At 41.0% G+C, this 12212-nt stretch overlaps 1 protein-coding gene across 1 annotated transcript in view; it reads left to right on the plus strand.

Moving 5' to 3' along the window:
- TTBK1 (tau tubulin kinase 1) overlaps positions 1 to 12212 on the plus strand; it is an 89987-nt gene that overhangs the window by 39210 nt on the left and 38565 nt on the right. The window contains exons 8-12 of the mRNA XM_018085491.3: positions 703 to 795; positions 1509 to 1634; positions 6108 to 6262; positions 7173 to 7392; positions 12020 to 12195. Of these exons, the coding sequence (XP_017940980.1) occupies positions 703 to 795; positions 1509 to 1634; positions 6108 to 6262; positions 7173 to 7392; positions 12020 to 12195 (770 nt within the window). The remainder of the gene's footprint in view (positions 1 to 702; positions 796 to 1508; positions 1635 to 6107; positions 6263 to 7172; positions 7393 to 12019; positions 12196 to 12212) is intronic.

The raw sequence follows: 12212 nt of genomic DNA on the forward strand, positions 1-12212 counted from the left end.
GCTGTAGCTGGTATCAGCTGAATGTATATTTAGACACAAAAATTGCTGTATAATGCAGGCTATTCTGAGAAATCATGTTCTAGACATTGGATGTTGAGCACCAAAAATGAATTTGTATGCTTTGGCAATTTCAGCCTTAACCTCCATGTTTCAATTTCCGATTCACTAGCCCAGGAGGAGAGTGGTATGTGAAGTGTTATAAATCTGTAAACTGTTGTGATGAATGATGGCAAGTGTTTTGCAAAAGCCCTTGAGCAAATATTGTCTTGTGAAAAGAGTTTGAATGATATTTAAGCTTAGAAATAATAATAAAAAATATGTCCTACACAAGTTTTGGGATTTTTTTTCTTAATCTAGGTTATTCCACATCCCATTAGTAAGTATTTCACTCCCGTGGAATATTCAGTGAGGGACAGTCCTATGGAAAACTTGTGCTTTCTTGTATAGATAAAAAACCCTTTGCTAATATATTCACAAAAATGAAAACAAATGAGGTTATTTAGGTGACTGTATTGATGTTGCCAAGTTTAATAAAAACTTGGGTTTGTGTCTTTAGTCTTTAATTTGGCTTCTTTAGTCATTGAATGGGAAGTATGACTTCTCTTCCTGACTTTTAAATGAGGCAGCTCATCTGGAAAGCACACCTGGACTACTGAGCAGAGTGGAACTTTGCTCCTCAGTCTTAGTCTCTCTTTTCTTCAGGAGATGGGTAGACATGATGACCTGTGGTCCCTCTTTTACATGTTGGTGGAGTTTGCGGTTGGTCAGCTTCCATGGCGAAAGATCAAAGATAAGGTAGGAAACCTAGTGTCTGTGCTTAAGAGAGGGTGTTCCATAATAATTTTAATTATTATGACTCTCTATTATTTGTCCTGCAGCTCTGTGCAGCTTTTTTCTAAAGTAAAGCCAGAATCTTCTTTTCATCAGATCTTGCTGCAAGATGCTAACCTGGTTTTCTGATGCACAGAGTGGGCTTCTCTTATTTGGAGTAGTTAGACTTTATTTTAACGCACATTGTTAATCATACTTGATCAAGTGATACTTACTTTGTTCTTGCAAAGCAAAAAATAAAATGGAAAGACTGAGCTGTCCTTTTGACAAATAAAAAGAGCCTTTAGAAAGACAGGAGGATAATGCTTTGCTGTGCTAAACAAGTCAAATGGGATTTGAAATCAGAAAGCTAGGCAGAATAAACCTAGCTGTTCATGATGTCTTGGAAACACTTTTTGCTAGAGAATAAAATCCCTGGAAAGAAGTAGATTGCCTGTGCAGAAGGCTCTGCTAAAGGGACTCTGGGGAGTGTTTCTAACTCAGGATTCCCCTTTGACTTCTGCCTGCAGTAATCAACCTTCTTGTGCTTGGGACAGCAAACAGAAGTGTATAGACACTGTGCTGGAAGAGGCTGTGTTCTAGGAATAAGACTAGGTGATATTGCAGAAGAGATAAGTCTGTATAAATGTGAAGCAATAGAAGAGATTCTTGGCTCTGAGATTATTTTTTTTTCCCAGGAGCAAGTTGGCATGATAAAAGAAAAGTATGAACACCGAATGCTGCTAAAACACATGCCTTCAGAGTTCCACCTTTTTCTGGATCACATTGCAAGCCTAGACTACTTCACCAAGCCAGACTATCAGGTGGGAGCCTTTCTTTGCTACCAGTATGGTGCATGGCACTGCAGGTTGGTGTTTGGATTTTTTGAAGATTTCCATTCCTGTGTTTATATCTGGCTGAGAAATACCTTTCCTAGGACCAGGAAAAAAAGGCTGAACTGTACAGTTCTCCAAAATCTCAAATGTTTTTTTCCAAAAAAATGTTTTTTTCCACCCTTTCCAAAATAATCCTGTATTCCACACCAAAAAACTCTTCCCAAACAACACTGTACTTCTGGCTTTAATTAAAACACAAAAATTTTGAGGTACTCCAAATGTCACAGAATTCTAGTGCAGCTTGCCAAGATCTGCAAAGAGCCTATACCAGCGGCTCGACCGTGCCTGCCAACCCCTTTGTTTTCTTGCAGACTCGTATGGGCCTTGGCCATTGTTATCTCTTTCTTTAATATTCATCTAACATATAGATTTTCCTCCCATTCAGTGTTTGCTATCAGCATGTATATGATCAGTTATGGTAGCTCAACTAACACAATATAACTGGAGCAACTTGATTCTGTGCACTTTTTTTTTATCACGGTGGTTTTCTCTGTACATTAAGACAGAGTGATGGAAAGAACATTTTATTAGCAAATCTATGCCTGCTTCTGTTGCCAGTGCATAAAATGAGTGGGAAAGTGGTAGGAGGGTGTTCCAGCAAACTCTCTTCAGGAGTGCTTTTATGTTTTAGCCATGTACGTATTGTAGCGTAGCAACACACACTTTTAAAAAATTAAAAAGAAAAAAAAGGCAAATACTTTCCAGAGAGTGCAGTGGAAAATAACGTTTGCCACTAAGATGAAGAGCTGTAGAGGGATGGAGGTGGACTGAGAAGATGCAGAGGGAGCTGGATTTTTTTGGCCTGGAAAAGAGAAGTCAAAGAGGGGATCTGATTCCTGTCTTTTGCTGCCTCAAGGACAGTTGTAGGGAGAACAGAGGCAGCAAGGGAAGTTGTGACTAAATCTAGGGGTTAAAAAATAAGAATGTGTGTTCTTAAATATGAAACAGGTACCTAGAGAAGCTGTGGAATTTCCATTCTTGGGATTTCCAAAGATTGACTGGATGAGGAATCTGATTTGCATTTTCAGTAGCTCTGGTTTGAGCAGGTGGTTGGATTAGAGGTTTCAGAATCTCTTTTTGAACCTACATCCTCCTATATTCTATTCCAGTTTAAAATAATTGTGTCGTAATGGTACTGAAAAGCCATCCTTGAGATGGAAATGGAGGGAGATGTTTTCAGACAGTTCTAGGTCGTACAAATCACAAACAGCTCTTTTACAGTAGGGGATTTGACTGAAGCTGTGAATTGCCTCTTTGCCTTCAGTTTCCTGCAGTTGCTGCTTGGGCAAGAAGCCTCCAAAAGGGAATTCCCCACAAAATTCTGCAGCTTGCCACTTAAAGTGATTCTTCTAGCTTGACTTGGAGACCTATTCCAAACAGCAAATTCTCCAAAGAGCTCAGTTCCAGAGATGTCTTTATGTTGATTTGTCTGGATGTATTACTGTGGAAGACTTTAATCTTTCACAAGGAGGCAGTTCACAGCTTCAGTCAAATACGCTACAGGGGTCCTGTAAGAAAGATGGGAAGAGATGTTTTAGCAGACCCTGTTTCAATAATACAAGGGGTAATGGTTTTAAACTGAAGGAGGGTAGATTTAAACTAGATATGAAGAAGAAATTCTTCACTATAAGGATAATGAAACACTGGAACAGGTAGAGGTTGTAGATGACCCATCTCTGGAAACATTTGAAGACAGGCTGGAAGGGGCTCTGAGCAACCTGGTCTAGTTGAAGATGTCCTTGTCTGTGGTAGGGGGCTTGGACTAGATGACCTTTAAAGGTCCCTTCCAACCCAAACCATTCTACGATTCTAACTTATCCAATCTCTGTCTGTGTTCAGCATCCACCATGTGACAGGGCGGCACCACAGCTTAAGTTCTTGCTGTAAGAAAAACTGCTTTCTTCTGTTTGTTCTACATTTGCCACCTGCCAGCCTGATTTAATGCCCCTTACATCTTGGTCATGACTGAACTGGTGCCTCGCTTCTTTCTCACTCTCAGCCACAGAATCCTGAGCACCTGGGACTGTTATGTGCAGTTTTCCAGTCCACTTTTCTCCTTGTAAGGTTTTTACCTTTCATCAGAAGTATAAAGGTTTCAGAGGAAGCTGAGAAGACTCAATAAGTCCATGGAATAGCTTGAGAATAATGGCAGATTAGGACAGTAGTATCCTTCAGCCTGTGAAGAAGGCTGTAAAATCCCTAATGGCCTGCAAAGTCAAATGCAAGAGGTACAGAATAAGTTATAGCAGAAAGTATCAAAAGTTGTTTTGACTAAGTGGGTCCTTGATGGCATGAAGGAACACTAAGAATAAGACAGCTGAACCTGAACTTCTAATTTTAGCATGTGGTTTCTTACTTCAGACTGCTTCAGTATCAAGGGAATGGAAGGTGGCAGAAGCAGTACCAATTTTTAAATAGCTTCAGAAGATCCCAGTCCCTGACACCGACATGTCCATCACAAAGAATCAGAAGCTGTGATAAGACTGGGATTAGTGGACATATGGGTGAGGATGATCTAGTGAACAGAAGCCAGTAGGGCTTTTATAAGGGCATCTGTCTACAAATGTGTGGACTTCTTGCAAGTTATCTTTGAGGATGTGGGGATATTAATTTTGGAAAGACATTTGACAGTAGCAGTCAAAGCATTGCCAAAGTAGCCGTCAGAAGAATCATAAGAATAATTAGAATAGCATTAGAGGGTAAACAGAAAATATCCTTGTATTACCATGTAGATTTGTGTGAAGCATACTCTTAAATACTGTCTGCAGTTCCATTCCTGCATATCAAAAAGGATATCTTCAAATCAGAGAAGATGTAGAGAAGGGTAGCAAGGAGGCTCAAGATGGATTCAGATATGCAAAGACTAATTAGATAGGACAGTACACTTTGAAAAAAAATAAGAGTACTGACATGTGCGTGACATCTTTAAAATCAAAGGCAGAATGGCAAGAAGTGAATGGCAAATTATTGTATTCTGCTTCTTCTGATATGAAAATAAGAAACTGTCAAATAAAATTAGCAGGGCGTGAGTTGGAACGAGTAAGGAAGGTAGTTCACATAACTGGTGTGTTCTTTGCCAGAAGATAGGTATAGTCTGAAAGCTTATGTATTCAGTAAGTAATTAGGCAGATTAATGCCCATTTCCATCTGGGTGAGAGGGGAAATGGCATTTTTGTGACAGGAGGCTAACAAGCCGAAACACAATCCTATCAAATTTAACTGTCACACCAGTAAAATCTCTTTCAAGACAAAGAAGCTGGTACCACTATCACGTCATGTTCACAGTGGAGAGGCGTTACATGTGCCTTGGTCAGACCAACAGTCTACTGTGGAAATTCTTTTAATGAAATGTTGTGTCACTGCAGGAGTGGAGCACCTAATTCTGGGGTTCTAGGTCACAAAAAGGAGGAAAAAGATGGCTCATCTGAAAGCTGCAAATAGACATTTTACTGCAGTTTGGTGGAAGGTAGTAGGAAGTGATAGGCTGTCTTGTCCTTCCGATCATGCTGATAAAGAGAACTGGAATATAAATACAGAGTGTTTGTTCATGGTAATTTTTATTCATAACTTAGTGCTAATTCTATACCATAAGCCAAATGTATTTACCACCACACTTTTTCTCTCTGTAGACTTTAGACTGAATCCTGTCAGTTCTACATTATTTAGCTAAATAATTTTATTAGAAATATAGGTCCTCATAGCTCTGTTGGTCTATAACATCCAGTTTCCCTTTGACAGCAGAACATCAGATTTCTCTGGGTAATGCATTGCTGCATGGAACACTGTTGACAGTAGTTTCATTCTCTCTTAAAGAATATCAGTTCTTAGGCAGCAACAAGCATAAAGCACATCAGCATGAGCATTTGTACCTGCCATCTTATAAAGAAAATTGTATCATCTCTTTTACAGTTTTATTTTCTTATGCAGCCAAATGTGTCAGGCCACTTTGTGCATAAGCATAATGTAGGGCTCCTGACCAAGCATTTGAGCCAGACACTGCAAGGAATTTGCATCCTAGGACTGCATATTCCTGTTGTATTTATTTCTTCTGATAGTCCTTGAACTACATATCAATTGTACTGTTCTGCACATGTCTCATCCACAGGAAAGTTGAGCTGAAGTTATGGATTTAGATTTGGAGTAACAAGGCAACTGCAAGATTTCATCAAATCAGTTGCAAGCATTTCTTTTATAGTTTTGAAGAAATTTCATTTATTGAGCCAAAACCAGCCTAAGAAACAATCATTACCATTTTATAACATTATCTTTCATTTCTTAGCACCTTTTTTAGGCAAACTGGAGATTATAAACTACACTTAGTCTTCGTGTGCATACTTTAGATTTTTGGTGAGAGCCACCCTCAGCTACTTAACATAAATCGTTCTTGTAAATCTATTCCAGCTAATCATGTCCGTTTTTGAGAACAGCATGAAAGAAAGAGGCATCACTGAAAATGAAGCCTTTGACTGGGAGAAAGCTGGTACAGATATTTTGTTGTCCACTAGCACCTCAACTCCACCACAGCAAAACACCAGGCAAACAGCAGCCATGTTTGGGTGAGTGTCGCAGTTGTGCCAGTCAGACTATGGTCAACAAGCTCAGTAATAAGTTCGTTTTTGTAAAGATTTCAAGACCATTATGATCCTTGGAAGTTGGGACCTCATGGCAGCCACCACTTCATTTGACTTCGTATATTAACATATGTCTAAGGTGGTGGAACCCAGGTTTCAGGTCCTTGTTGTCTTGAAAATGCATTTTCTACTGGGGTGAGTGTGTGGGTTGGAGTCACATTAAGGGATGTCTGGAGACCTCTGAGCAGGATCAATGGAGCTTGTATATCATGCATATTATATGGCATACATGCCTGGAGCTTCTGTGAGAGCACCTGCTTTGAGGTGGGTTTGTGATTGACAGTGAGCTGAGTACAGCTGAGTGCATGTACTGGTCACATCTCTAACACAGCTCCTAAGCCTTTACAGCGTGTTTCATGTGCTGGTGCAAAGGTACACAGAGATTGATGCTCAGAAGTGGAGGTGAGTCCAAACTAAAAATGATAAGGTTTGGTTCACTGGTCTGTCTAGGTGCTTTTGAGGGGGCTGGCATTGGGGGATAACAGTAATCCCTAGTAATATTACAGAAAATAAAAGCTATAAGGCCTATTAAGCCTCATTTGCTTGTGCAAAGGGGGAAGTTTCTTCTAAGCTCAATACTGTGTGATGGGCACTTCTGAAGAAGCTTTCAACCTGTGTATCAAGGGTCCCAAGATGCTTCCACTGATACAATCCACTGTCTTTGTGAGTTTACGTTAGATGTTCTGATTCAGGCTGTCATATCTGGGATAAAGCTGGTCTGCCTGTTTTTCAACCTGGTCATACCCTAAAAACTGCTAAGGAGATCCTGTGAGGCAGTGTGATAGGCCTCCTTCTTTATGTACTGATAATTTGTATCATCTTATCTCTTCCATAGGGTGGTTAATGTCACTCCAGTACCTGGGGACTTGCTTCGTGAGAACACTGAGGATGTCCTACAGGGTGAACATCTGAGTGATCAAGAGAATGCTCCTCCCATCCTGTCAGGCCGGCCAGTGGAAGGTCTTGGTCAGACTCCAAACACCGCTTTCAATGAGGGTGAAGTTTGGGAAGAGACAGATGTGAATCGCAACAAACTCAGGATCAGCATCAGCAAAGTAAAGAACATTCCCTGATCTCCTGTGGCTGTTGGATTTAGGGCAATGGTTCCACAGACTGCTAGAAGCCACTCAGATCCACTGATGTAACATGCTACATAGTGCAGGCCAAAAAGCACTGAGGAGTTTCCTTGTGGAAAGAGGAAATGACAAACAATTTTTTCACAGAGTAAAAGCCGTTGGGATTAATTTGGATCTTTATGCAAGTGACATTTTGGGGGCCACTAATGCTAAAGTGAATCTTTCTTACAATCATATAATTATCTAGGATTTTGATACCTCAAGCAAGAGAATTCTAGTCCTTGCATAGCTGATACAATATCAGAAATGCCCCAAGCTTGGAAATTATAAGCCAAAAGTTTATCGCGTTCCAACCTCTTGCGTAAATAAATTTAATCAGAGGTGTCTTCATAAGCTGTATTTTTCTGTATCTTGAATCATCACTAATTTCTCTCTTCCTTTTTTTTAACTTTCCTTTCTAAGGGTAGGACAATCTATAAGGAGCATCTAATGATGGTTTCACCCCTGTGAAGAGTGAGAGAAACCATCACTTAATATTCTCATATTTCTGCATTCCAAAATCATATTGCACCTTTTAGCTTGCATGAAGTGTATACTTCAGTTGATTTTCCTCATAATCTGCAAGATGTTTCTTAGTCCTTTCATTTAAATCTTACTTAATTTCTTGGAGGCATCCTCATTGAGTGATGATAGTATAGTAAATGTTAAGTATAAGGATCTACCAGTTAGTTTATTTATTAGATCGGCTTACATATTGTAAGTAAGTTAGTATTTGTATCAGGACATCAGATACATATATAATGTGTTAGCAGAGAAACATTCATCAGTCTTAAAGTGTTGTTAGGGCATATTGGATTCATGTCACAAACCTGTCTTTAATGGACATTTGTGGACTAGCATGTTAAATCTATCAGTCTTCTGGGTCTGACCAGAATTCACTTCAGTCTTTACCAGTAAAAAGTTAGTCCTTATTTCAGCAATGTAGATATCTTTGCAATCCTTAGTCTTATTAGAAAAAACATTATGCATGGACAAGAAATAATCTTATCTAACTTGCTTAAAATTCTCCAGTGCAAATAATTCGGATCAACATGTTATCTGTATGGAATGTTAGCAGCAGCATCCCCCAACACTGGGAATTATGAACCAATTTCAAATCACTTCTTCATCTCTCGCTGGTAACTGTGTACATTCCCAGAAGTTTTCATTTGAAGGCACATGAAATAAGAAAAGCCTGGTAGAGAGGGACAGTTCTGTTCATACAACATACAGAAAAATCCTGGTAACTTCTGTGTATTTTTCTGTTCCTTTTAACCACCAGGTGCCTTGATGCTTTCAGTCAGACTGAGGTATGCACAGGGGAGTCCTAAATGTCCTTTCTGTGTGCTAGTTCTATGTCATGTCTTAGGTACCCAGCGCTGTCATTCACAAGCCCTATCATAAAAGCAGTTAGAGGCAGGAGGGGTTTCTACAAGATCCACAGCATAACCAGGTGACTCTCCCACCAGGGAATATGCTATTTGTTGTCAGATTACTGGTAAAGCAACTTACAGAGTTAGTCAGCATGGCAATGAGCACTTCAGCTCTGACAAGTCTGTGCTACACAGCAGTCTATGCAGTAGACCTCAGGGCATCATGCTCTCCAAAGCTTTCTCTCCCTGGGGGTTGTTATCTTTAGTCTGACTCTTGGCCTGCCTTGCTTTGCCAGACCTATTATCTTTAGTCTGAGTGTTCTCTGAGAGAGAATAATTTTTTATTTAAGTAACAGTCACCATATGAAGAAAAAAAGGATGCTGCAGATTTGATATCTAAGGGCACATCTTCACCTCTGCTTGTAATTTGAGGCATCCCTTGTGTCTTTCAGAACCACAAGGGCAGCTGGTGCGTTAAACACCCTTCTGCTATTCACAACTTCACCGTCCTTCATCTTTCAGTCTTGTAGCACTAGAAGTAGCTGTCTCTCCTTGTCTTGCTCTTTGCATTTAGGTGATAAGTGGATGTTGCCATGTTTTTTCTTCCTAATAATTCTCTAAGGTCATCCTTATTTCTTTGTTCACACAATTCTGGTCTCCTTCTGTCCCACTTCTCCCATTTCTGTGCTAAGGACAGGGCTTACTGTCACTGTTCTCCCACACCATCCCCCAATTCTCTGCTCTGGGATCTTACCAAGTTGCCTGCTACCCGACAGTTATATCAGCACTCTTCTCGTTTCACAAATGCATTTGACCTTCCTTTGTCACTAACTGTCTCCTGGCCATGAATGAATTACAGATTAAATCATTATCATCTATTCTGCTTTTCCTCTAATGCCTGGAAGTTCTCCTCCGCTCTTCCTAGCTGCAAAGGCTCTTTAGTTATACATTCCAAACCCAGCCTGAGTGGTTTAGGTCTGTTAATTTATGGACACTGACTGACTTGCTATGTACTCATTGCATGCACAAAGGCAACTGTCTTGATCAGCAGCATTTTACTGAGAAGCTGCTTATGTTCAGAGCCTCTAGCATTAATAGAGGACAAGTGAATGTAGGGCATGCAGCAGAGAAGGATAAGCACTCTCCGTACTGGGAACTTGCACTGGCACCTGCATACACATTCCCACACAGAGGCAGTGTGTCGTAGCTGATGTTGCATGGCTGGCAACACAGCAGTATTTGAATGCAAATCCTAGACTGCTGCTGTAGTCCTTGGACCATTCTGCCTCTATGCTTTTGCCTAAGCAGGCCCTCTCTTCCAAGAGGAATCAACAGTCTGGAAGGCAGAAGGCAGCTGTGTTAGTCACCTACTTTTGCTTCCTTGTCTGCTGCTAAAAAAAAATCAAATTCACTAAGGCCGTATGAAAAAGGAAAATATGTACGGATGTGAGGAAATATGTACATGTCTATGAGCATGTTCAGGTTCTTGCATGACCTTGGGTCTGTGGAAAGCTCTTACAGATGTGGTTGAATGTATGTCCTGGAGGACTTTGTTTAGAGTAGCATGATTTAAATAAACAAAGAAAGAAATAAAACACAAACAAAAACCCCGAACTACCCTGGTAATTAGGAAATGGCTTAGTCATATCAAGTTCTTCAGATGTAAAAGTTTGAATGTTGCAACTGTATGAATTGATAGATGCAGGTTAACCAAGATGGCCATGACTCACAGCTGAAGTATGAAGAGTAGATTTATTCCATCATTGCAGAGACATACATACACTGCTAAGTCCAAATTTGGCAGGGGCAAAAGCACCAGGCCAGTATGGGGTTTGCTGTGCATATTAAAGGCCTGATGCATATGCAAATTCATCAACAGGCTCTGTTTTTACAATTCTAAACTCTCTTATCTCCATTCCCTCCAAGCCTGTGCGAAAGAGTGCTTTTAAGTATTTAGCAACATTCTGTTATCTTCTTTGAGAGAATTCCATTTCTTTCATCAGACAGAAAACAACCCAAAGGAAACACATGTGAAAATTCCCACACTGAAAAATTATTCTTAGCATCAGAGAATAATCTAGGTTGGAGAAGACCTCTGAAATCATTGAGTCCAACCCTATGACCTAACACCACCTTGTCAACTAGACTATGGCACTAAGTGCCACATCCAGGCTTTTCTTAAACACTTCTAGGGGCAGTGACTCCACCACCTCCCTGGGCAGCCCATTCCACTGCCCAATACCTCTTTCTGTGAAGAATTTTTTCCTAATATCCAACCTAAACCTCCCCTGGTGCAGCTTAAGACTGTGTCCTCTTGTCCTATTGCTGGTTGCCTAGGAGAAGAGACCAACACTCACCTGGCTACAATCTCCTTTCAGGTAGTTGTAGAGAGTGATGAGGTCTCCCCTGAACCTCCTCTTTTCCAGGCTGAACAACCTTAGCTCCTTTAGTTGCTTCTCATAGGACTTGTTCTCCAGACCCTTCCCCAGCCTCATTGCCCTTCTTTGGACCTACTCCAGCACCTCAATGTCCTTCCTGAATTAAAGGGCCCAGAACTGGATACAGCACTTGAGGTGTGGCCTCACCAGCACTGAGTACAGGGGAAGAATCACTTCCCTGGTCCCACTGGCCACAGTGTTCCTGATACAGGCCAGGATGCCATTGGCCTTCTTGGCCACCTGGGCACACTGCTGGCTCATGTTCAGCCTGCTGTCAATCAGTACCCCCAGGTCCCTTTCTGCCTTCCGAGCTGCAGGGTTATCTTGAGCGGAAACAACTAAAAATAGCACTATCTCCTCACCAAATCTTCCATTTTCAACCCTTCCTTCCCACACAATATAATGTGTGGACTCTGCATAGATGAACGTTGGCAAACAAGGGCTCTTAGACATCTTGGATAAGCAGTTAGAGTTTGTGTATGCAGTAGGTTAACCCACGGTAACTCCTTTGGATTCAGGGTAGTTGAAATGCAAAGGCTACTGCAAAGACATTTAAATATTTGAATTTATTTAAAAACTGCACCTTATTTTAATACTCAGTAATTGCCAGGGCATAGAGACCCTTGCATTCCTTCAGGAATTGCTTGTGTAGATTGTGAAAATGCAGCTGAAACTGTATCCTGGAAGAAAGCACTGAGCAACAGTGCTGGATGGGATTGGTCAGACTTTTAAGTTCTTTGTGTTTACCCACTACAGACTCAGTGCATGGTGGAAGAGGAGCAGAGAAACGGTGTCTGCCCCAGTTCCCCTGTCCGAGTGCCTCCGGAGTCCCCCACCGCACAAGTACGCTCCCTCAGATACCGCCGTGTGAACAGCCCGGAGTCAGAACGCCTCTCCACTGCTGATGGCAAAGGGGATCCACATGAAAGAAGGTTTGTTCACCCTCTGT

The sequence above is a fragment of the Manacus vitellinus genome, unplaced genomic scaffold, assembly GCF_001715985.3.
Source record: "Manacus vitellinus isolate BGI_N305 unplaced genomic scaffold, ASM171598v3 scaffold_81_pilon, whole genome shotgun sequence".
Taxonomy (NCBI): domain Eukaryota; kingdom Metazoa; phylum Chordata; class Aves; order Passeriformes; family Pipridae; genus Manacus; species Manacus vitellinus.